Source organism: Microtus pennsylvanicus, chromosome 20 (assembly GCF_037038515.1).
Source record: "Microtus pennsylvanicus isolate mMicPen1 chromosome 20, mMicPen1.hap1, whole genome shotgun sequence".
NCBI lineage: Eukaryota > Metazoa > Chordata > Mammalia > Rodentia > Cricetidae > Microtus > Microtus pennsylvanicus.
Genome location: NC_134598.1, coordinates 13,162,633 through 13,188,708, shown reverse-complemented (window position 1 = coordinate 13,188,708; position 26,076 = coordinate 13,162,633). Strand labels below are relative to the sequence as shown.

The window sequence follows — 26,076 nt, the reverse complement described above, 5'->3', positions numbered from 1 at the left end:
CTATGAGAGCTAGTTCTCAGGGAGGAAGGTTTACAGGTCAGTATCAGATTGATTGATCTAAGTCCTATGACCAAAGTGTGTGGTGTCTTCAGGAAGAGACTCTTATCTCTATATTCTGGTAGGAAGCCAAGGGCAGTGGCAATAGTCCTTATTGTTTTAGGGGTCTTTAGGAACCCTTTGGCCAATGACTCAAAGGGAGGTTCTATGTTCTAGTGTTTGTTTTGTGTTCAACAATCTATGGTTCCTGGGAGGAGCGCTGTTTCCTTGTGAAGCTAACTACTTTAAAACTATAAACGTATGGACGTAGCGTATTCTTCAAGACATCTCCTGTAGCTGATTGGAATTAGGGTGGTCTGTTTATAAGAGATGGGGTGAGGATAACACAGGCAGACTATTGTCCTCTTATTTTTGGAATGATGATCTAGGTATTGAGCTATAGGTTTCTTGGGATGTTCTCTTTTTTCTCTCTATATCTCTCCTCATGTCTTCTTTCTATACCAAGAAAAGAATCAGGTCTCACATGGAAAACTTAAAAGAGAACTCTTGGTGGTTTAAGAACTACTTGAACAAGAGCAGGTATTTTTCCCCCTATCTGAGTTTACTTGGGATATGTTTTTTTTGCTTCTTAGGCAGGTGTGAGATGAAGGTTATAGGATTTCCTCATAAATGAGCATATAAATAAATAAAATAAATGCCTATTATTTTATTGTTCTCTAGGAACAGAGGAGCCATGGATGACATTCCTACTCTTTTGAACAAGTCTTTCTGGCTTGGAATTAGTCACTTGTGACTTTCTAGTTTGTATTACGAATACATGTCTGTTTATTTATGATCAGTCAAGGGGCAATCATGCATTAAGTTCAATGTGCGTTCTACTGGCTCTCTCCATTTTGGAGGCTAGTGTCCGACACGACATAAGCCTTAAATCCCTCCACCTAACTCTGCGGCTACTGTCACTGAGAAGTTTTCGTTGCTGACCTTTACTCGCTTCCTAGTGTTTAATCACCATTAACTCGGAACCAAACCCTGCCCAGCAGCTAATGTGACCCTTGTGAATGTCTCAAACAAAGGACTTATTCAGAGAGCTCACAGAAAAACCAGGCTGGCATTTCTAACAAAGAGGCAAACAACCAGGCAAATATTTGGTACCAAAAACAAAAAAAAATGGACTGTCCAGTGAAGCTGAGCTGGTTATCTCAAAGTCCTGGTTTGTAGTTTTCAATCTCTTGATGAACACGGTTATGAATCTTAGTTTGAAGGGGAAAAGTACAAGATGAACTTCCAATAGATCAGGTAGATCAGGTCTTTGGATCTGAACAAACAGACCAATGATCTGTAAGTGTGGGACTTTAGGAGAATGCAGTCTTAGAAGGAAGATGGAGCTGTAATGACAACTTAGCAGCTAGAAACCTAATAAATAATCCTGTTCCTTGTCTGGAGGTTGCTGGAAGTCTAGACATAGCAGAGAGAAAAGGCATATTTGAGAAGAAGAAGCTGTTGACAGGTTGCAGTAACATTCACGGTGAGGATGCTGAGACCACTGGGTGTCCCATCTGGAGGGTCTGGCTGGTTGATTGCATCTCAGGAGCCCGAGGCCCAGGAGCCTAGCAAACCTTGGCAACACACACACTGATTACTTTACTGAATCCACCCCCAAAACATCATCTGTGCTTTGACTCTTGTACTTTTTTTCTACTAGGAGAAGATTTTCTAAACTGTTACCATCTTGTTATATAGGTAGGTAAGTTTCTCGGGACAAACTAAAGAAAATGGTCCTGCAGCTCCTGGGAAATCCCTGAAGAATTGGTTCATCCCTGGAAAGGTTGGCAAAGCTGATCTTTAAGGGCTGTCAAAAGGGCTCCCAGCCAGCATCTGCCTTTCTTCTCAACTTGCATAAAAAGAGTGTGCAGCACCATAGAGACACCTGGGAAGAATCTGCAAGCATCTCGAGTCCACATGTTCTGGTTTCACTTCCCATCACTGCACCATTGTGCCTCAAGTTTTAGTCATCATCAGTTACCAACAGATTTTAGTGATCTGGATTCTATTTTTCCGCATACACACTTCCATGTCTTCCCTTATGCCCGTGTAGATGGTTAATCATCTTATGTCCAGGAATAAGCCATGAGTATTTTTAAAATAAAAGCATTTATAGAGAATATTGGTATTCATAATTATAAGCCACATTTAATTCCGAGTTGTAATTAATATAACCCCAGCTTGCTGTTTAAAATGTCCTACAAAGGAGAGAGGGGGACTGCCCTCGTGTATCAGATGCTTCTCACCTCCAGGGAGCATACAGGAAGGTCTGCAGGAGCTGAGTGGCTGTATAAACACACCCAGACGGAAGCAAGAGCTGAAGAACGGTAAGGCAGGCAGGAACTGGGTTAGAGAACACCCGAAGTGGGATTCTCCACCCTTCAGCTTTCCCCAAAGGCCAAGCGAAGAGGATCCAAGGGAGAAGCGAGAACTTCCCTTTCCCGTTAATTATTTAAGAGAGGTGACCTGAGGCCCTTACACACCCACTTCCAAGAACAGTCACCACAACATTACACCACCATTCTCTTACCGCTGTTATTCATCTTTGAGGAAATGAGTTCACCGTTCACAATGTGATAATGTGTGTATCAGAGTTACAGTGGCATGAGAAGTTAGAAGACAATAGAGAAGAGATCCTTTTCTCCCCTTAAAAGGTGTCATTTGTTTTTATCAATACCTACTCCACTGACAATGATTTTTTTTTCTTTTTGGATTACTGGACTTTGTAAACATAAATATAAAAAGGAAGTCATCTTCTTCCTAAAAATATTTGAAAACATGCATTTTAAATCCTGGTTTGTAAACTGCTGTGCTCCAAAATTAGAAGGGCACCCCAAAATATAGTTTGGGGAAAGGCAGTTTTGAGTGTGTCCTGTAAAGGAGAAATGACTCTCATGGTGATGTCATTGTTATCACTGCTTTCTCAGTAAGTCCAATCTCTATGTGTCTTCTGCTGCTAAAACAGAATGTATCCAGATGAATAAGTCTTGAGGAAGAGAGATTTCTCTCTTACAGCTTGGCAGCTTAGGAAATTCAAGTTCAAGAGGCTGTAAGGATGAATGCCTTCATGCTACAATACTCCATGGCAGATGGTGGGAGCTCGGGGGAGTATATGTATGTATGCACACATGTGGTGAGTGTGTGTGTGTGTGTGAGAGAGAGAGAGAGAGAGAGAGACAGAGAGAGAGAGAGAGAGAGAGAGAGAGAGAGAGAGAGAGAGAGAGAGAGAGAAAGAGACAGAGAGAGAGAGGGAAGAGGAGGAGGAGGAGGAAGAGGAGGTGAAGGAGAGAAGCAGCGATTGGGGAGAGTACACTATGCAGGAAAGGGCATCGGAAAGGTAAAGTATGGTTTTATAAAAATAATCCATTCTCGAGATAAGAACCCACTCCCACCAGAACACTGTGAATCCCTCATATGTAACCCAGTCACCTCTAATGGGCTCTACCGCTGAACGCTGTTGTGTTGGAGATGAGGTGTCCACCATGTGAATCTTTGGCGACATAGTCAGGTCACAATAGTCTCCAAATGGAAATCTGGCAGGCTGGAGGAAATGCCGTATTAAATATAAGGCCTGGAGTTCCTGCTCATGCCCTTTTCACCACCCTGAGCCTAAGAATCTTCCTCTCTCGGCTGCCAGAATTTCCGTGGTGTCAGCAAACCTGACTCAGTGGTGACCGTGTCGCGGAGGGTTTGAATGATTAGTCAGACTCCAATTCTCTCCTCCTTTATTTACCCTGTTTGTTCTATGAGTAACAGGTTTTGGCATGATGGCAACATCAGGGATATGTTATCTAAAGTTATTTGTGCTTTCTGCCTTTTCCCCAGTTGTCATCTGACTTACAACAGACCACTTGGCATCACCTGTCCTTCTTGGTTTGATGGTTTGTAATGTTTAAAGTTTATCACTGACACTTCCGACCCACCTCACCTCACCCCACTCCACCCTACTCCTACGAAATCTCAGCAACTAAGAAGATAAATGACTTGAACTTCAAAACTCAGCTGCTGACTCTGATGGACAGAATTCAGATTTATTAATCACCACGTGGTTTTGTTTCTACAAGGGACTCTGTCACACGCCAGGTTTGTAAACGGAGCGACACTTTCTTGAAGCGTAAAATTTGAGCTTTTGTGTAGATCCACACTTCTGACAGTGTATTCACATCTGGCATCTGTGGCAGTGGTTTCAGATGTCCTTCTGGCGAGGTATTCCATGGCTGTGTTCATTCGTGCATTTGCTGTGTGAATATTAGCGAGCATGAATATTCAAAAGTTAAAGGCTCTGGGAAGGTTTGAAATACAGAAATGTATTTGATGTTTTGGATAACGCCCTCATCGTTCCCTAGGGAGCCCAATGAAGGAGTCACTAATTGAGCTTTCTGGGGATCTGGATCGCAGGTTCTTTGCCCTTTATATCCAATATTATATGTTAGGACTCTTCAGGGGAATAGGATGGGATCTCCGCTTTTCTGGCAGAAAGGCCCCAAAAGGAGAGAAAGACAGATAAATGAGTATAAGACGGTGTGGAGGTTTATTCAGATCATAACGCTTATTGGCCTGGGGAGATGGTGGCTCAGCTGATAAAGTCCCTGGAGCAGAAGCATGGAGACCAGAGTTTGGTTCTCCAGCACCTAAATAAAAACATCCTGAGGCAGATCACCTCTGTAGCTCCCGCACGGGGGTTGGCAGAGACAGATCACAAAGCAGGTTGTCCTACTAATCAGTGAGCTTTGGGTTCAGTATTCCTTGGGGAACTCATCCTAAATATGATCTATTACACTAAGTATTCCTGAAAACAATGTACCAAAGTTATTTTTTTTAAATTATTTATTATGCATACAATATTCTGTCTGTGTGCATGTCTGCAGGCCAGAAGAGGGCACCAGACCTCTTTACAGATGGTTGTGAGCCACCATGTGGTTGCTGGGAATTGAACTCAGGACCTTTGGAAGAACAGGCAATGCTCTTAACCACTGAGCCATCTCTCCAGCCCCCAAAGATATTTTTTTATAGTTACAGAGGAAAGTCACACATTAGTAAAAATTAAAGAGATGCTTTTATGGGATAAGACCCCAGTCACTTGTTACATTGCATTTATTCGAGATTTTATTTATTTTTTATTTTTATTTTTTTAGAGTTCTTTTCTTTTTTTTTTTTTTAATTTACTTGTTTTTATTTTGTCAAGATGGAATCTTACTGCTGGGTGGTCTGTAACTCACCACCCACCCACCTCCGCCTCCCGAGTGCTGGGAGTAAAGGCGTGCGCACCACACCCAGCAGATACAGTACAGTTTGAGAAAATGCTGCCTCCTCCTATTGTCTTCAGTTCTGACTGTATTCCACACCACGATTACTGTGATGACAGCTTCTCATTCAGTTCCAGTGTCCTTTTATCACTGTGGGTTTCAGCATTCTTCACCAACACATCAATGTAACAACCTTTTGAAGTGTGGGGTTATTTTTATTTAGGGGCCAAGGAACTTCCTCTGAGAGGCAGGACATGGAAAGACCCAAGACCCGCATTGTTGCCCCAAAGCGACCTGCCTAAACAGATCACAGAACCCTGTCTTTAATACCTGGGGCAGGCTGCATCCCATTAGCACCAGCTGAATGATCTGCTTTCACGGGTTCACAAGCATGGTCCCCGCGGGATTTTCTTTCTCAACTGCCCAGAACCCAGAAACTGAGTTAGACTGAAATTGTTGCTCTAGACTAGTTCTCAGAAGAATGAAACCACAGAATTCACCTTAAAAACAAACCAGGCCATTAAACCTGGCGACTGTATCATAGACTAAACACAATAAGAGCAGTCAGGAGCAGCTCCTGGGATCCCCCCCCCCCCCCCCCCCCCCCCCCCGCCATGGTCTTACCCTAATACCAAGCCCACTTCCCCTTCAGTTCTTGAAAGTGACAGGTATTTAAGGGAGTTCCTCCTTATGATTTGTTTTGAAGGAAAACAACAAGCTAACTAAGGAACTAACAGCTAACTAAGAACAGGCAGCATTGGAAAGAAGGTGCCAACCAAGGGTTGGTTCACTATTCATTTGAAGTTAAGAAAGGCTGCTGTAACCAAACCTGCAGGTTTTGCAGGTTTCCAAATACCAGTTGCTGCCTCTGAAAGAAACTCAGTGCTCTTATCAAAACGCAATGCAAAAACGAAATGAGATACAGGTTCCTTTACTTGGGAGCCCAACAACCTCTACCCCAGTGGTTAAAAGAAAGGTCAGCAATGCCAGGCTGTGGCTGCGGGAGCCTGCCCACCTCCTACCTGCTATCTGGCTGTGCCACTCCCCGCCCCTGCTCCAGTCACACTCCCTTAACTTGATATCTGTTTACTCGAGAGGGAGCGGGCTTTGAGAAGAGATCATAAATATCTTGGCCCAATGCCCTAGCAGCCATAACAAGGAAAAGAACATACTAGCAGGAAGATAACGTTTGGGATATTTAAACGTGTGGGTTAAAATTTTATCCACGCTAATAACTGGATATATATTTTTTTTCTTCAGACTATTTCCTATTTCTTTGCTCTTTATTTCTGCCCCGAAGCTGCAGATACAAGGAACTAACTCTGCAGGCAAAATCGGCCAGAGCCTACTGCCGGATAACCCTGTAAGGACTGCTTCATTTTGCACAGTACCTGGGTGGCTGTTCCTTCTCCGAAATGGCAGGTGTGAGTGGCTGCTTAAAATATTCCATGTTTTTCTTCAACTTCTTGTTCTGGGTAAGTATTTTTCTTTGAATTATCAGTTTTGTACAAGAAAGTGGAACCTGAGATAAATACCATAACCAAGAACAGACTTCCGTGGAGCTAGAGGATGAGGAGGAAGAGACATTTTCCATTTAACTGTTTGGATTTGTTTGTCTCTCTTTGGTTGTTTCGGGAACTGAGAATAAGCCAATGACTCAAAAAAAAAAAAAAAAGGTACTCAAGTTCTCTGAAGATAAACATGTCCCAAATGTTTTCATATTGTTGCAAGACTAAACACAGGGGGAAATATCCCTTAATTAAAGGACGATTGTTCTTAGTTTTATGTCAATCAGCAATCTCTGGTTTAAGGACTCCAAGGAAAACAGTTTGCTTCAGCCTGGCTTCTGGTTTCCCTCCCTTGACATCTGGGTTTAAAACAGGTGACTAACTAGTGGGTGGTAGGGAGATAAATACATGCGGGGATCATTTTCAGAGCCCCCAGGAAAAAAAAATAAGGGGCCTTGAAACACTCTGGGAGAAGCAGCAAGAGTATTTAATCATAAGCTTCAGCTAAGCCAGTGACTATGCATGGGTATTTTGAAGCATTTTTGATATATCATCAATACACCCTTTCAAACCGCAGGGTGTGTATCTAGCAGAGAATGTTTCATTTGAAAGTCTGTTGATGTGGATCAGTGGGTCTCAACCTTCCTCATGCTGTGACCCTTTAATACAGTTCCTCATGCTGTGGTGACCCCCAACCGTAAGATTATTATTGGGGATACTTCATTAACTGTGATTTTGCTTCTGCTATGAATTGTAATGTAAATATCTGATATGCATGCTATCTGATATGGGACCCTGTGAAAGGGTGGTTCCACCCTAATGGGGTTGTGACCCACAGGTTGAGAACCCCTCATGGAGCTAAGACAAGTACATTGGAAGAAGTATTTAACATTGAGAAATGAATGCCGAGAAATAAAGGGGGTGGGCTGTAGGAAAAACAACCTTATCGTCTTACATATATGTTATAAGTAAAACCCGTTCACAGGTAAAGCAAATAGAAATATCCCAGAGTGCTCAAATAGAAAAAAAAAATCATTTTATATTCTGGATTGTAAAGTGGCTTATGTATTATTAAGAATAAGGAGTTCTGGCTTTGTATCTGAACTGATTGGCCTATAACAGAGAGATGGCTGGTTCAGTACAATAAAATTCTTCTCTTTTCTTTCTTAGCTTTGGGAAAAGGGCTTAAAGAGGGTTGAACAGAGCAGTAGGGGGAAAGGGAAAGTTCCAGTTTCATAAACTAAATAATGGTTAATTTAAAGAAACTAATATAATTTTATTGTATGAAATGACTTTCCATTCAATGACCAGTAGCCCTCGTATAGGTGACATATTGGTGAACTAAATTAGTTAGATGTTTATTTATATAAATAACAGAGTAAAAACATTTTGTTCTTTATACTTTGTTTTTTCCTAGAAAAAAAAAGTGGGCTGTTTTGAAAATACCAGAAACGAGAAATATGTTTTGAAACTCAAGAATTTATGACAAATTTTAAAAATTCATTTGATAGCTTGCTTCTCTTGAATTATTAAAGTTGCTGAGGGTAGAGTATAAATGCATACTTTGGCTTTCTTTCCAGCTTTCCAACATTCACAAGCGAAGACAAATCTGGAAAATTAACTCCATTACCGCGGCTCTCAAACCACGAGACCATGGTCAATCTGTATACCTGTATTTTCATTCACCTGCTCAGGAAATTATGAAGCAATGGTTAGGGTTATCATTCATCTATCAATACATTAACATGTGCATTGCAAGGAAATTACATTTACTAATGTATCTACAGTACCATTCTAATATTTCAAAAATGTAATAAGATTTCTTTGTCAAGGTTTCAATTTCTAATCGCTTCAAAGCTGCTATTTGAACTGGGATCCAGGAAAGGCCCACAAAGTGTGAGTGTGTGTGTGTGTGTGTGTGTGTGTGTGTATGTGTGTGTGTGTGTGTATGTGTGTGTGTGCATGTGCATACATGCGGGTGAGAGAGAACACATATTATGTATATCACATATTTTATATATCATAAGTGCATACGTAAATGTAGTATAAATACCTTTCTTTTTATTTTTGTAACCAGATTGCAAAATGGGTAGGCTTTCTCATACCATTCAACAATAAGATAATATTTTCCTTATGAAATGAAAATATAGTTCAATTCAGTTCTTATCCTAATTGATGTACAATTAATTCTGACATTTTTTTAAAAAAGACTCTTCAAGTTGGTTTCTAAGTCTTTTTGATATGATTATAATAATCTTTATAGCTTCTTTATTATTAACTGGGACAAATATTCCAGGCTCAGGAGAACTATCTATTTCTTTAAGAAGTCCTGATCTCTTTACTTTTTATAGAACTACAGTCATTGTTTATATTTCTATAATATATATTTATATATCCCACTTAAACAACCAAATATTAATATAATAATAAACAGTTTTTAAGATGTTAAAAAATCTGTCTGTAAATGCGCACACCAGAAACTATCTGCAGATTAGGGAAACGTTAAAATGTATCATTTTATAAACAGAAAATAATAAATCCTGATGGAAGTTGTGAATTCATTGTCTAATTCAAAAACATGATTTTGAAATAGATGCAAATTTTGAACCAAAACATTATATAAGGATAATCCCGGGAAGGGATGCATAATGGATTTAAGGCCAAAGATTCAGGGTCAATTGCAGCTCTCCTGTCTCTGTGAAGTTGTATTTCCAGACGTAGTCATAGCTTTCCCGGGGGTACTCTGATTACTTTATGGTTGCAATCTGTTCATTCTCTGTGGTCACACATGAAATCTTACTGATAGTATAGATTTCGGTTAGATAGTCTAACTTCCTTTCCAGAGTTTTCTCCTCCCCGTGTGTGGTGGCAAGGTGCAATCTCTTTGTTAGGGACAGCTACCCTCAGTGAGGAAAATAACTGGAAAGACCAATGATAACTTCTTAGTCCCAGGTGACATCAGCACTTTAAATCAAAACGTAGGCATCTGGAGCTGTTTCTGAGATCCAGGAACATTCCTGTTTCTCCTCTTGTGTCTCCCCTCAGCCCAGAGTTCTCAGTTGGAAAGTTATGATCTTTCATAGGAAGTTAGCAATTTGTCACATTCTTAATGTTTACATGAGCAAAAATTTTAATGTTCCCATTGATGTGGTTTTCTTGTAGATGTCCATGGCCTTGTGTTTTCAAATGCATTCTTTCTGGTTCTAACTTGTGAAGCTTGGCTTTAGTAAAGCGGGGCCAGATGTTGAAATATCTTCGAGATATGCATATGGTCATTTGATCTAAACCTAGTGATTTCTCTTCAGGGAGACCTCGATGTGCCACACAAATATGTGGTGCTTTACAGTTGATAGAATTACTGATCAAAGAAAAAATGTGAATTAAAAATCATTCCCAATCATGCCAATGACAGAATTGGAGGTGCTATCAGTAATAGAAAAGCTATAGATACCAAACCTGTTTCCCTGAGTCATATGTCAAACACAGGAAATCCCATGCCATTCTTAGATAGGACAGGACTGCGAATAACAAAGAAGCCTAGGGTTTCCTGGGCATCTGAGTAAGCTGGGGCCCTTTATGGGAAAATACAGGATAATAAAAGCCACACACAGGGCACCGGGTAGAGATTAGATTTCATGAGCAAAAGCACAGTGACACATTGCCAGTCTTCAAATGAGCACAGTGAGGAAAAGGGGCTAGGCCCTAAAGTCAAAGGCATCCGCATCCAAAGGGACGGATGTACAGTGGAGTTTGAAGTGTTTAGAAGGGAGGCTGAACATGGACCAAACCCAGGAGCCAGTGATTCAATGTTCATTGTATTTTCTACATTGGACGGGCTCAGCTTAATCAAGAGCTTGCGGACATATCTCTGAGATTGGGGTATATTGCAAATACTAGGACACGGTTATATAATATTCTCCTGTCAACTGATTAAAAAGCTCTGTGAGAAAGAGTTCACCGTGGCTGAAATCTATGGTCTTTGTACATACAGTGACTGTAGTTGTACGATTATTGCTATTCATTTGAACTACATCAACAGCGAGGATGTAAGAGCCCAGTTGTGGTGAGCTTTAGGTCTAATAAGATACTGCTTCTTTACTTGTTGTATTTCCTTGGAGGGAGTAGCTTCTCTGTACTTTACAGTTTGTTGTCTCCCCAAATTATGACCAAAGTGCTATGTACCTCTTTAGATCATCGTGATGATTAAGTAAGTTAGTGTGCATAAAAGGCTCAAAATAATAATACGCGCTTTCAAAAAATAACATTTCAATCAGCATTTTATAAGCATTTTAATGGAAAAGATATGGAACTATTTCATAATGTAGGGGATTATTTTCCATGCTGGATTGTAGACCAGAGGAGGAACTAAGACTGAAAGAAATTATGATAAGGCAAGAATTCTTCTACCGCAGTTAAAGAAATGGGAAAAAGTGTGGATTCACACCACTTATGATTCAGATCCTGGGCACACCCTACTGCTTTGTGTGCTACCTTATGTTTCTTGGCTGTTCTGTGTTTTTTCCCATACGCATTAAAAGAGGGTGGCACATTTACCTAGAGAGATTAATTGCAAAGATTACTTCAGAAATTTTATAAAAACTTGTAAGCAAGGACTACTATGCTGTAGTTTAATTGATTTTTTATTCCAATGATGGAATATAAGAACCAGCCTCTCAAATGATGATCATATTTTATGCATAGTAAGTTTTTAAAATATAAGCATAATTTTAATCATACTTGACCCTTCTATAAACTAGACACAAGGCAAGTAGTCTTTGAAAATGAAGGGTATGTATCTCAATGATGCTGGCCTCTGCTCTAGATAGATGAAGCCCCAAAGATCCCCACCCAAGTGACTTCAAGCCCATTGCTCTGGCTAAAACAGACTATCCTCCACTAATGACCATCGGGAGCAGTTGTAAGCTGGGATTCTAGGAACCCACACGAATTCCCATCAAGCCCTTCAGAATTCCAATCAGAAATTAGTTCAGAATGTCTTCCCATTCTCTTCCTAGCATTTTGTTGATGTTAGTGCATTGTCTGTGTTAGTCTGCTTGGGCCTCCATAAGATATTGCTGTGGACTGGTAGTTCAAACAACAGAAATTCATTTCTTATGGTTCTGAAAGTTGGAAGATTGAAGATTGAGGGCATGAGGGGATGGCCATCTGGGTGTCTGGTCCTTCTGCTGCCTTTTTACTCTGTTCTCACGTGGTCCTTCCCAGGGTTTAGTTAGTGGAGGGAGAGAGACAGATCTCTCTTGTAAGGTTCACAGTCTTACTGATTAGTATTCTACCTTGATGATCTCACTTATCCTTAATTATCTCCTAAAAGTCCTATTTCTAAATATAATAATTGAAACAGTGTTTTATATGAGTCTAGGGAGATGCTAATCAGACCATTGCTTGCCCATACACAAATATCAAATTCATCTACATTCTCAGAATACTGATTCTGACCAACCACATCCTCACTGTGAAAATCAAAGACATCAAGTTAGGACAAGATAAAAAGCAGAGTGATTCTCCTGAAAGTGAAACCAAATTAAAGATGGGCCAGTGAGTTTTACAGTGTCCACTGATGCCAGGACTATAGTCAATATATTAACGTCTTTCATTTCATAGTCTTACAACCAAACGTATCTAGAGTTGGGCATGTCTTTACAACTTAACAGATCCTTAGAGCCAATGATGAGGCATGGGGAAGGCCCCAGGAGCTCACTATGATGGTCCATCTTGAAACCATGGTAGTGGAACCGATTTGTATTTAATCAATTTGATAGAAGATGCATCTACTTTTAAGATTGCCTGAAGCATTTTTGAGGATTCTAATGGTGTTAAGTTTGTGATCCTTACATTTGAGTTTCTCCAATAAGATAAGAAAGATGAGTTTTAAACAGTTTATTCTTATTTTAAAACTAAAGCACACACAAAAGAGAGGAATAGTGTTGGGCATGGGCCTGAGCATTTAGCTAATTTCTATATATATAAAAGGATTTTGTCTAATTGTGAAGACTGAAATTAGACAAAATATTCTTGACTTTTGAGTTAATCAAGTACTCTTTCTTTTCGATGTTGATGTTACAGACAATATACAATTGCTGAGAAAAACCTAACATCATTTGAGGGTCATGGATGATTAACATGACTTTTAGTTAAAGTTAAATACCAGAGTGATTAAGATGATCAGAATAAGGGTGTGGGAAATCTAAGACTAGGGTAGATGAGGCAATACGGAGAGGGGTAAGCAGCACTAAAGACCTCTGGAAGGGCTGGAGAGATGGCTCAGTGGCTAAGAGCATTGCTTCCTCTTCCAAAGGTCCTGAGTTCAATTCCCGGCAACCACATGGTGGCTCACAACCATCTGTAATGAGGTCTGGTGCTCTCTTCTGGCCTGCAGACATACACACAGACAGAATATTGTATGCATAATAAATAAATAAATAAATAAATATTTTTTTTTAAAAAAAGACCTCTGGAAAAGCCCTGTGAAAACTTATTATTGTAGAAATTTCTTAAACTCTATACATATATAAAAAGAATTTAAATGGACTTAACATGCAAGGAGAAAGACAATATCCCAATTAGATATTACATGCTACGAAATGAAACTATCAGTACCAAAAATGGGTTATATCTTTTTGAGTTGTTGGTCAAAAAGTTTCCATAGACTCCCCCAAACATTACAAGCAATAGCTGATGCTATTAGCTGCCCTCTACAGTCTTACTGCTTAACCCACCACAGGCTTCTGTTATCAAAGATGGAGAAACCTGGCTGGTACTCAAACGAAAGCTTCATCCCTGCTGGTTAAGTACTGCACTGGAGGTCATCCTCATCAGATTCTTTCAGTTGTGACCCCTGAGAATTGTAATAACAACCTGCCTCTAAAATATGCCTGCCGGTGCAAGGGTGCCATGAATGTTAGATAAGAAATCAACTGCTTTTTCTGATTGGATTTCATGAGACAAAACCTAGTCCTGTACTGTTAATGAGGTCAAGAGCCCAAGACTAAATACGTCATGGTCCCCAAAGAAAGACTAAACAGTATTATTCTGCTAAATGAACACCTCCAGACAACGACTTCTAATGACATATTACTCTACCCAGCGATGAGCACATCCCTCAGTCCTCATCAGAGAAACTTCTTGAAGTAGATGTTAATTAGCACAGAGACACACAACTGAATATTATGTAGAATGTTCAGCTCTGAATAGAATGTTTTTGTTTGTTGGTTTGTTTGTTTTGTTTTTGCCACATTTCTTCCCAATAGGTTCAGGGATCTATGCAGAAGAGGGGGTAGAGAGAGTGTAAGGGTCAGACGTGATGATGGTTTTAAGGAGACAGATGCAAAAGGGCAGAGACCTGTATGAATTCACAGAGACAATAAAAGCATGCATGAGACTTGCTCAAGAAGGACACAATCCTGGCAGTGTAGGAGCAGTGTAGAAGGGGAGGTGGGTACAGACTCCTAGCCCTAGCCAGAAGCTGTTCACAAATGATAGCAACTGGCAAAGGGGAAATCGGTTTTCTTTGATGGAGTGATCCCGGGTGTATCAACAACTTTCCAGGCAGAATCCATGCTCACAGGCACTTGTCCAACACAAATCAGACTCCGTGCTTTTTAGTGGAATTTTCTCTTCTTTTTGTTTTTTTAAAGAAAGAAAGAACATGAAATGGGATATGAAGGGAGGCAGGATGGCCTGGGAGTAGGGGATAGAAATGAATATGGTAAAAATACACTGTATGAAATTCTCCAAGAATAAATTAAAAATGATGGTCGGTATAAATGTACTTGTAAAGGGAGAATAAAGGGACAGGAAATACCATAAGGGAGTCAATTAAGAAACAAGGAAAACGCAATGATCATAAAATCACCATCAGAAGGCCTCCTCAGTCATCAGTGGATTCTAGTTCCTGCTCTCTGACTTGCTGACTACCACCTGCTAACGTGGGTCCTTGTCTTCATTGGTAAATATTAGCTTGATTGGGAAGAAGGGTAATGAGGCTTGTAACTCTAAACTTTTATTAACAGATGCTATATCGTGTCTCTACATATGCCTGCATTGAAGATAGTCAATTGCATAGGTTATTGTCTACTGAACAAAGAATTTTATTCTCTTTAAAAATTGCATTAGAATAATTTTTACAGGAGTCAAGGCATGTAAGAAGAGCAGACTGGTGAGGAGCTGGCCTGGATTTCAGCCTTGTGACCGCAATCTATCAGGAATCAGTAACTTTATCTTAACAGTTTGGACTGAGATGGCTTTTGTGGTCTTTTAGGCAGCAGAGATTGCATGTCTCCTCCTCAACTGCTCAGTGGACTCCCAATTCCTTTAACAAGCCCCTTGACCTTATTTCCACTGCAAACTTAATGAGTCGTACTAAAAATTCTGCTACAGGTTGCGGACCTGTGGTTCAACCATGCCCGCCGAAAAGCAATGACACTTCAAGGTCACTGGGTTTTGGAGAACCCAGACATTTCTTTGTTAGTGTGCGAAAAGGTCAGAAACATCTAGAAAAATCTTCCAAGGCCAACTTTGTCTGGTACGTTATCAGGGCTGCCCTCAGCATATTGATCTAATGACACATCTTTGATTTTTTGAGGCCTCTATGTATATCTCTTTCTGTTTTAATCTTGAGAGACAAGAGTTTTCCCTACACTAAAGTAAAATGTGTTTTACATTTTATGTGTTGGCCATGGTCCAAATTAAATAATCTGGTAAAGTCATTAAAGGAATTTAAGACTTTGAATACTGTTCACCATTGTTTCTTTTCTCTGGGTAAGCCTTACTACCTATTTTTTTTACAAGGCTTGAGTTTAAAAATATTGATTAATGTATACTATCATTGCTAAATTTCACATTTTGTCCAATGTTCTGCTGTTGTTTATCTTTGCAAACTTCCATCTTCCTCAGAAATCCTGAATGCATATTTGATGATTAGTGAGTTATACCTTTCTTTCTTGGTCCAAAATAGAGTTCAGGAGTCAAATCCAGGAGTATTTTAGGGGTATCTTATCTTTAAACCATAATGGAAAAAAAACCACATGATTGGAATTAAACCATGTGAAATATTTTTTTTCTCCTAGCAGAGGTGGCATCTTGTCTAAAGACTAAGACTGAAATTGTCTGGTTATCAATAAACTATTATAGCCAGATAAATGGAGTTTATGGAATTACATTTTATCTTTGTACGCTAACATTCCTTTTTTCCTCCTCGTTTCTGCAGATATGTGGTACATTGATCCTGGCACTAGCGATATGGGTGAGAGTCAGCAAGGATGGCAAAGAGGTAAATACAGACACACGACACAACTCTATCTCCGTAATGGAGAGCAACGGCAACACTAATGACAAGTAGTGAATGTTCTGTACCAGTTTTCTTAAGTGTCTCACTTGCCATTCGTGATGTTTTATAGGTTTACAGTTTAAGCCATGAAAATTGCTTGTTATGTGTCTTGCATGGAACAGTCCTCCTGGAGAGCTGAGAGGGGGTGTTACTGTTAGAGAAACATCCATTTTCATGAAGGAAAAGCAGTTTCTCTGGCATGGGTAGAGAGAGCTTTCATTCCAAACTACCCCAAAATGTTAAGAGTTAATCAATCCAATTGGCCTGGTCAATCACTGTCAATCCTAAGGCCAAGCTCTCAAGAAGGCTGATTTACCATAAGTCATGTTAAAAATACAGGATGAGTTAGGTGGTGGTGGTGCATGCCTTTAATCCCAGCACTCGGGAGGCAGAGGCAGGTGGATCTCTGTGAGTTTGAGGCCAGCCAGCCTGGTCTGCAGAGCGAGTTCCAGGACAGGCTCCAAAGCTACAGATAAACCCAATCTCAAAAGAACCAAAGCAAATAAGAGGTGATTAAAAAGGGAAAATAAACAGCTTTAATGTTTTCGTATGGGGAAAAAAAATAACCAAAAATGAAAATGCAGGAGGAAGTATATCCTTAAATGAGATAACATATTTTTCCTTCCCAGAGTCCCAGCATTCTGTAGTTGATAATGCAGAACAAGCATTTGGCATGATGCTCACGACACTGCCATCTCTAGGCTGCTTTTGCCACATGGGTATTTGTCTGACCTCCATGGCTGATCTTGTCAATGGAACTCTAATACCATTGCTTCCTTTCTTCCTTTTAGCTGTCTTCCTTCTCCAGGAAGCCGCCAAGATTTATAGCTCATCTGCCTAGGGTTTTTTTTTTTATTTAAGCTCAAATAAAATTATCTTTGAGCTTTTTTTCTGTGCCCATTCTTAAATTATTTTATAAATGAGACTGAAAACCCTGAGAGGTGATTCCAATTTCCCTGATAACATGTGTCACCCCAGTTGGGGCAATCCCCTAAATTCTGGTAACATTATTTTGGCACTAGAAAGACTTCAGCACAAGGAGATGTGGGAAGGGGCAGAGTAGAATCTTGCATCCTTCATCACTGAAGGCCAGGCTAATGAGCTGCTTGGAGACATAGAGCATCTTTCTTCCCCACCTAGAACAACTTATATAGTACATTCTGATTATGATGATGTAGCTGATCCCAAGCTGGCTGGTCCAGTATGAAATACGATGAAACGTTTCCTTGGAGACGAAAGTGCCTCTAGATTTCAAGGGCAGCCCAGTACAAGGATAGCTGCTGTTTACCTTTTACAACCAGAATTAGAGGCAACCGCTTCAACCTGTGGCTGCCACGCTAGTCTGGCTCAGGTGGTGGTCAGCTTCTTGATCACGCAATCAGTTAATAAAGCCAACTTCCTCACACTGTGTACCTTTTCATCCCAGGGACAAGGCTCTTCTTATCAACATGTTCCCAGGTCTGGAAGTTTAGTTTATAGGCACAGTTCCAGCCCCAGCCATTGGACTCAACACCCGCTATTTCTTTTCCAAGCTTAAGTGTTACAAATGTGCAAAAAACTGGGGAAAGGGGAAGCGTGTAAATTGGTCATTGTTTAAGATTTAGCAAAAATAACTCCACACTGGCTCCATTTCTCGACTCCCTAATTTCCATTCTCCTCTTCCCTCTCAATTCAAAGGGTGCCCACCCCCTCCCCTGGCTTTACTGTTCTTAGCACCTACAGTTTGCTCACCCTTGGTTGTGAGGGCAGGTATCAGGCTCTTACAGGGTCACACCTATTGCTAGGGCCTTGTCAAAGGTTCTGCACCAATAATTTTCCTCCCTTAAGAAGAATTCCGATGTCTATTGAATGCTATAAAGACAATATTAAGCCAGCAGTGAAGACAATGCTCTAAAATCATTTAAATTACTATTATGGCGCAACTAACTGCCTTGGGGCATGGCTTAGTGGAAAGAAGGATTAAAAGGAAACCGGCAGCTGGTTTGTTTCGTTTTCCAATATAGACAGCTTTTCCAGAAAGATTCATTCCCCCTTCGTTCTCTCCCTCCTTCCCTTCATCCCTCTCTCCCTTCTTCCTTCTCATCCCTCTTTCCCTCTTTCTAGCTCCCCCTCTCTCTATTTTTTTTAAAAATCCTTCTCATTTTGATTGTTTGGATGGGAATGTGCTATACATTTTTCTCCCCACTCCCCTTCTTTCCTCCCCTCTCCCCTTCCATTCTCCCACCCCCTGTCCTCCCCTCTCCCCTTCCATTCTCCCACCACCTGTCCTCCCCTCTCCCCTTCCATTCTCCCACCCCCTGTCCTCCCCTCTCCCCTTCTATTCTCCCACCCCCTGTCCTCCCCTCTCTCCTTCCATTCTCCCACCCCCTGTCCTCCCCTCTCCCCCACCCCCTGTCCTCCCCTCTCCCCTTCCATTCTCCCACCCCCTGTCCTCCCCTCTCCCGATTTACTCAGGAGATCTTGTCCAACACCCCACCCCCATGACTTTATTCTATCCCAAGGGAGTCCAGAGAATCCCTGAGGCCTTAGCTACTTCCTCAATTCTGTATTTCACCGGCTGATTAAACTGGGAGGGGCTGGGTGGAGCAGGTCAGCTTGCCTCCCAGCTCATTAGAATTCCATTCATTATTTATTCTGATAAATGTGGCTCTAAATTCCTGATGGCCCCACGATCTGGTGTTCCGGAGGAAGAGGAAGTGGGTTTTGATGGTGCACGTAATCTGTCTGGCTTTGAGGCTCATAATTTTGCAAAAAGGAAAAGGGACTACCAACCATCACTTTGTGGGTACTTTGGACGTTTGAAGATGTGTGCACAGCCTGAATTTTATCCTCTTATTCCATTTCTAGTGGATGTTTTCTTACTCCCAGTGTTTCTGTTAAGCAAATGTGGTGTTTAGTCTGTTAAGAAACGACACATATTGAACACATTAAAAGAGAGCCGTTGTCCTTGAGAGAATGATTCTGACTTCACGTCTGGGACCGAAATGTACTGCAAGGACCCAACAGCGCTGTTAGTCACATTTAGAGCCCGGTGCCTTCAGCCTCCTACCCAGAACAAAAGTCAGTACCAGGGCAACCAGCCTCAGTGAGGCGAAGTTGGCTTGCTGTGTGTTTAACTGCAGTTAGTGGTAAAGAATCAAGGCCGAGTTGCGAGCTGCATTTTATTCCTGGGAAAAAAGAACTAGTAGTTTTACAAGGGCCAACATGAGAACAAACATAGAAAAGAATGGCAGGAAGGCTAACGTGTCGTGGAAGGGTACGTTCTGAGGACAAACCTCAACAGTTTCCAAGACAAAAAGCACGGGCACCACCCTTTTTCAGGACATCTCTTCCAGTCTAAAGAAGATCCCGCAGCCTCCTCTTTCAGACTCGCCAGCCCTTCTTTAGAATTTCTCCCCTTTTAAGAAACACGTGGACTCTGTTTATATGGGACAGCTTTAGAAAGCTTGCTGGGTTCCTGCTAGAACAAACATCCAGCTCAGATTTCTAGTTCGTTCTTCAGTAAGAATAGGCATTTGTTGGGCTGAGTTGAGACAGTGGCTGGTAGTGGGTCAGCACACAGCTTTCTTTCTGCCCGGTCCCTGGCAGTGGGTGACCTCACCAGAGACCTTAATTACTGCCCGTGGGGGTGTCAGCTTGCACTGCTGAAGCTCCCTGTGTAGACCGTCCATCTATTCATTATCTCTATGTCCGCCCTGAGTTCTAGTAACCTTGCTACCTGTTTAGATGTCATAGCATGTCCAGATGACCAGGTGGAGCTGTCTTCCCAAAGCTGTGTTCTTGACATGTCTGTTTTGTCCCTGACCTTGTACCTACTTGTTAACAACAAGATTTTTCTAATTTTAATAATTCTCTAATCCAGCTGGGTATGGTGGTGGTGCATGCCTTTAATCCCAGCACTTGAGAGACAGAGGCAGGTCGATCTGGGAGTTCAAGACCAGCCTGGTCTACAGAACAAGTTCCAGGACAGCCAGAGCTGTTATACAGAGAAGCCCTGCCTCAAAAGATCAAAATACATAAAATTAAATAAGAATTTTGTAATCCTTTTAAGGTATTTTTTTATCAATTCTTTGTGAATTTCATACATTTGTACAACGTATTTTGATTATATTCATCCCCCACTCCTGTCCTAATCCCAGATCCACCCAGTCTACCCCTTCCAAAATTTGTGTCTTTAATTTTGTTGTTGTTGTAATAACCCACCAGACCCAATTTGGGTTGCCCATATACTCAAGGATGTGGGCTCTTCCACCAGAGCAGAGGATTCCATCTACCAGGACCTACAACATTCAAGAAAAGTAATTATCCCTCCGGAGAAATCTGGCTCCAATCTTAACAACAAAACAAACACACACACACAAACAAAAATCTCTCCCCAAAATTCATGAAAAAATATTTATAGCATAAGAAGGCTTTAAACTTGTAAATCTAGACACTGTGTGTAAGCAAATGTTTTACAGACAAAGGAGGCTTTGGGAATCACAGAGCCAGCCTATTCCCCTTTCACAAACCGCGAATGGGCCCACAGGCTGAGGTTAGCTTACTGTCCTGCAGTTACACGCTTGTTATATATCGGGACCCCAAGTAGATTATGGTTCTTCGTATTTAGGTTTTCACAATTTCAATACACGCCTTCATATTGACTATTGAACAAACACTTCCCATAGGTTATGCCTGGATTTCAAACGACTTCAAAACAGATGGATCACTATTGGCATGCTATTTTTGCATTGATTTGGTAAAGGAGGTGACCTCTGGGTAGTCTGGGGGATGACAGAATTCAGAGTCTTTATCTGTCGTTGGAGACAGCCCAGCACCTAAAGGTTCCAGGTGACATGGTGGAGGCAGTATGGAGCATGCATGTGTAACACTGGGGCAAGATCTCCATCTTTAGCTGGAACCGACTTCTGCGCATGAGTGGAGGAGGACAGTGGTATCTGTGTTTGGGGTGCTATGAGATTAATGGACAAGTGGATACTTGGGTTGCACGAGGAAGAACTGAATTATGCAGATGGGTAACTCAACCACCGTAAATAGACCTAATGCATTTTTCTCAACATCCCACAACAATTTGACAATCTGGTAAAATTCAAGTCTCTGGGTTTAGTCCTTCTGGGAATGAGAAGATAAGAGTTGATATGGACTACCAGGAACTGAGTTTATTGTATACTTACTAAGATGCAGGAGCGTGTTCCTTAACCCTGAACTCTTTCCTGGTATGCCTTTTCAGCCAGTTCCTGCCTTCTTGCCTATTTTGCTCAAAGGCAAACTGCTTTAATTGTTATCACCACAGCTTTGCCTGTTCTTCACCTCCATGAGATGGTTCTCGCAGCATTTGCTCTATCATGCACGCCTTCTTCAGCTAACAAGATTCTGGTGCTTACTCATGCTGTAAGCAATAATTAGGTTGTCATAAATCAAAGCCTTTGCCACGCTACTCTACGTGTCCGATAAACAACGTGTGAACCAAAGAGCCCCTCTAAAGACTAAAAGTGCTTTTTGTTTTCAGCTTTTAGAAACAACTTTAAAAGGGCCATTACCGTTCTTCCAATTCAACATCAACTGCTCCATTCTAGAATTACCCTAGACTTAACACGACTCAGGAATGTGAGCGCTGCCAGGGCAGAGACCTTCTATAGGTTAGACCACAGAAGCTTCTCAGGGCCTCAGAACTTCCATAGGTTAGACCACAAATGCTTCCCAGGGTCTCGGAACAGAGCCTCGCCCCTGGTGGGTACTCAAGCGATATTTGGAAAACGAGAAAAAAAATATCAAGGCTAGAAATTCACACCCCCATTCTCTTCTGTTTCTAGATCGTCGCTTCTGGAGGTAATAGCACGGACCCCTTCATTGCTGTAAATATCTTGATCGCGGTGGGGGCCATCATCATGGTCCTGGGCTTCCTGGGATGCTGTGGTGCCGTGAAAGAAAGCCGCTGCATGCTTCTCTTGGTGGGTTCCAGACCAATCCCAGCATCCACCCTCCAGACCCCTGGGGTTGTCTGTAACCGGGATCTGCAAAAGACTTGACAAGCTTGATGAAACCCTAATTTATTCTAGAGAATTTGAATATGGTAGATACTATGGTTTAGGTTTTGGATTACCTCGGTTTAAATTTGAGGGGACTTTAAGATTTAGAGTCGAAAAGAAGATACATCTTAATCAGTCATGCGTCCACTCCTTTGGTCATTTTATCCAAGCAACGTGAGCATGTTTCTGTGTCAGACACTGTGCTAAGGGGTACGGAACCCATTGTGGGAGGAATCATAAGTGAAAGTGTATTACAGTGAAAGTGGCCACAGAGGAGAAGGGTGGAGATGGGGAAGGGAGCTTTCAAGCCAGAGACAGAAGTGAAGAGTCCCTCTGCCTCGGGGAGGGTTGCTGTGGTCACCCGGAAGAGAGCCTGGGATCCAGGGCTGCTGGGAGTGAGGAATGGGAGTGTCCTGGGTGTGGCTGGAGGGAGTGGAGTCTGTTCCCAGTAATGATAGGAGATATTTGTGTGGGCTGTAAAGTCCACAATGTGCTAACAAAATTGCAATGGAGATACTCAGATCTGTGACCTAGGATTTTCCAGCAGGGTTCACTGGACAGGGATAGCACATAAGCATTCACGTTTTAATTTATGCACTAGAGAGTAATGAACAGATCTTGCCAAGCTGTTAGAAAATAGAGTATTTGTCGGGTCCCAGTTAGAATGAACCTAAACTTGTTTCAGAAATGTATGCATGTCTGAGAGTAATAATGGTGTTTAGCTGTTTGCTCTGAGGAAAGGCAGACACATATTTAATGGGACTCTAGGAACATCTCCTGTGAGAACATTTTGTGTACTGAGGCCTTCTCTGCCATTTGGGAAATTTAATTACGCGAGAAACTTGTTTTAAAAGCAGACTGGTATCTGGCTTCCATCCTCCAGGAAGAGTTCAGGATTTATACAGGAAAGAAAGTTCCACATGGTTCCCACAGTGAAGATACTGTTTAGAGGGCAGCTTCGAGCGCGTGTCTGTGTGTATGTGTGTGTTTGTGTATGTGTGTGCGTGTGTGTGTTCACCTTGACTTAAACAGGAATGGAGAAACAGTACTGAGATTTCAAACCTGCTTCCCTTTAATATGAGAGAACCGACAATGGTCTTTCCAATGAGATTTAACAGCAATCACTTTCCTTGATCTTTTTTTTTTTTTTTGAGGCAGTTGTTTCTTGGTAGCAATAGAATATATTTGTAGTTCTATTCCAAAACAATGGTGCATAAAGGGAGACTAATACTTCTGGCTGCCAGGGTCACATGATACTGCCATGCTGTTGGTAGTTACTGGCTCCTCTGAGAATAACGCATCCCTATCTTGTCTTTCAGTTTTTTATCGGCTTGCTCCTGATTCTGTTTTTGCAAGTGGCAGCAGGTATCCTGGGGGCTACTTTCAAATCTGAGGTAAGTTCACAGATGATGTTTGACTATTGGAAAGACCCAAAACATTGAAATTCTGCACTCTGGCAAGAATAATTTATATATATATATATATTTATTTTCAATTTTCAGTCTAGCCGCCTTCTGAATGAAACGCTCCATGAAAATGTAAAACTTTTGACTCAAACAAATGAGGAGGCAAAAAAATTCCAGGACGCCATGATTTCATTTCAAGCAGAGGTAATTAGCATTTCTTGGCCACTTGGAAATTTGAATATAATTCTTCAATGTTTAACTTTAAAATTAAAAAAAAAAAAACAAATGGCAAAAGAAATAAGAAGGAAAGGAAAGGCCTTGACTGCTCCCAGGCATGATGGAGGAGAAAGTTTGTTGTAGATATACGGGAGACTGTAGGCACAGACGGGACATCTGGGAGAGTACAGAGTGGACGTAACCAGCCTGAGCTGAGCTATATGGGAGAGGCGGAAGGAAAAGGGAGAGGGGGACCAGAGGTAGCAGCCAAAAGGGCAAAAGTACAAAAGGGAATAGTAACCAAAATGTCTGGCTTATATAGGGAAAAGCCCCTGGGAGAAGGGCACCCCAGGCTCTGGGTGGGAGAGTTCAGGGCAGAGGGCAGGGTATTTCAGCCATTCCCTGTTACAGGTAGGGACCGAGGGATGCTGGCAGAAACTGTTGGCCAGGTCTGTTTAGATATGCTAGATAATCACCTCAGTCATTTGTCCCAAAGTTTGGGACTCAACAAAAAGTTGCTATTACTATCAATTTTAAAATGATATATGTGCAGTGTTTTGCTGCGGGTATGTCTGAGCACCACATGCGTTCCTGGTGCATGCGGAGGCCAGAAGAGGGCGTTGGATCCCCTGGAACTGGAGTTATGGGTGGTGGTGAGCTGCCTGGTGGTTGCTGGGAATAAAACCCAGGGCCTCTGGAAGAGCAGCCAGTGTTCTTGACCACTGAGTCTTCTCTTCAGTAAACTATTTAATTTTTTAAAATATTGGATTCTGTGGCGATACATTCTCCACTTTGCAGTTTTTGACTGATTGATTATTATTTGACAATGTAATAAGAAAAAAGTATCTGTAACAGTTTTCAGTCTCTTAGGATTTAATTTAATTTAGAAGATAGGTTAAGAAGATAGGCCTGCAACAAATAAAGCTTTTATGGGAGAAACCAATAATTATTTTAATATCTGCAATCTGAAAGAGTAGAGTGTTAAGGCGTCTACCTCTTTCTCTTCCTCCCTCTACATGAAGCTAACACTTCATGCTCCTACAGTCCTGTGAAACAGTGTTTTAGTTTTTGTATTGGTATAACTAAATGCCCGAGACTAAGTATTTCAGACATAAAAGATTTTTATTTGCTTGTTTATTGAGGGTTTTGTTTGTTTGTTTGTCTGGTTGTTGATTTTAGACAGGGTCTCACTATGTAGTCTTGTCTGTCCTGGAACTCACTAAGGAGATGAGCCTGGCCTGGAACTCACAAAGATCCCCCTGCTTCTGCCAATCCCCCATCCCCAGTGCTGGGATTAAAGGTGTGCACCACCACACCAGGAAGAAAAGAGGTTCATTTTGCTCCCAGCTCTGGAGGTTAAAGCATAGCACATCTGCTCAGTTCTGTCAGGGCCACACGGAAGAGGGAGGAAACACAGAAGAGACCATTTCAGGCAGGAAGCGAGGGTCTAGGAAGGAGGAAGTCCTGCTCCTTTGATGCTGGGTCTTGCTCCTGTCGTTCTGTGTGCTCAGATTCTTAAAATTTCTTTTGAAAGTTTGCTTTATTAATTAGCATACAAAGTTGCACAGTATTTACGGTGGCTTTCAGTGTGTCATTTTCGTACATGCCTTGTTTTACTCAATTCCCATCCTCCCCTCTTTCCCACTCCCACCACTTCCGCCCTTCAGGCCCTAGTAGTCCCTCTCCAGGTTCACACTGCAGGCACCTATCACCCTCCACACCCTTCCTTAAAACCTCTCTCCCCTTCTCATGGTAACCCGTGCTCCTAGGAACTAACTCCATCCTGCAAACCCACCCACCCACTCTTCACAGCCAGCAACAATTGGTTTAAAAAAAGTGATTCCTTTTGGCCCAGTTCCCACCTCGGAAAGGTTCTCTAATGCGCCACACAAGATTGTAGAGCATGAATCCAAAACAGATGGTGACATCATGTCCATGCATGTCATTGTTGAGAGGAGGCTGGTAAGTGACAAATGAAGGGAGAGCAATTTGAGTCCAGGTCTACAGGACCTCAGCTTTTATAGAGGCTGCTCTCTCTCTCTCTCTCTCTCTCTCTCTCTCTCTCTCTCTCTCATAGAAGGTAAAATTCAACGGAAACATTAAGGCTCTTCGATTATTTGGTTCCTTCCCAGTCTTTACTTCTGAAGGAAGCTGTGTCAGACCAGGTTTGTGTGGTCAAGGTCTGTTGAGAACCCCTCTCTTCCTGACATTATATTGTCCCACATCCTTCGAGGCCGCTTCCTGCTTTTCTTCCCCTCTGTGAACGCATGTGCTTTCAATCATGAT

General features: G+C 41.6%; 1 protein-coding gene across 1 annotated transcript in view; it reads left to right on the top strand.

Moving 5' to 3' along the window:
- Positions 1 to 6,442: 6,442 nt before the first annotated feature.
- The window catches only part of Tspan8 (tetraspanin 8), a 31,129-nt gene continuing 11,495 nt past the window's right edge, over positions 6,443 to 26,076 (top strand). Inside the window, exons 1-5 of the mRNA XM_075954210.1 lie at positions 6,443 to 6,760; positions 16,020 to 16,082; positions 21,953 to 22,090; positions 23,488 to 23,562; positions 23,671 to 23,778. Of these exons, the coding sequence (XP_075810325.1) occupies positions 6,701 to 6,760; positions 16,020 to 16,082; positions 21,953 to 22,090; positions 23,488 to 23,562; positions 23,671 to 23,778 (444 nt within the window). The 5' untranslated portion in view covers positions 6,443 to 6,700. The remainder of the gene's footprint in view (positions 6,761 to 16,019; positions 16,083 to 21,952; positions 22,091 to 23,487; positions 23,563 to 23,670; positions 23,779 to 26,076) is intronic.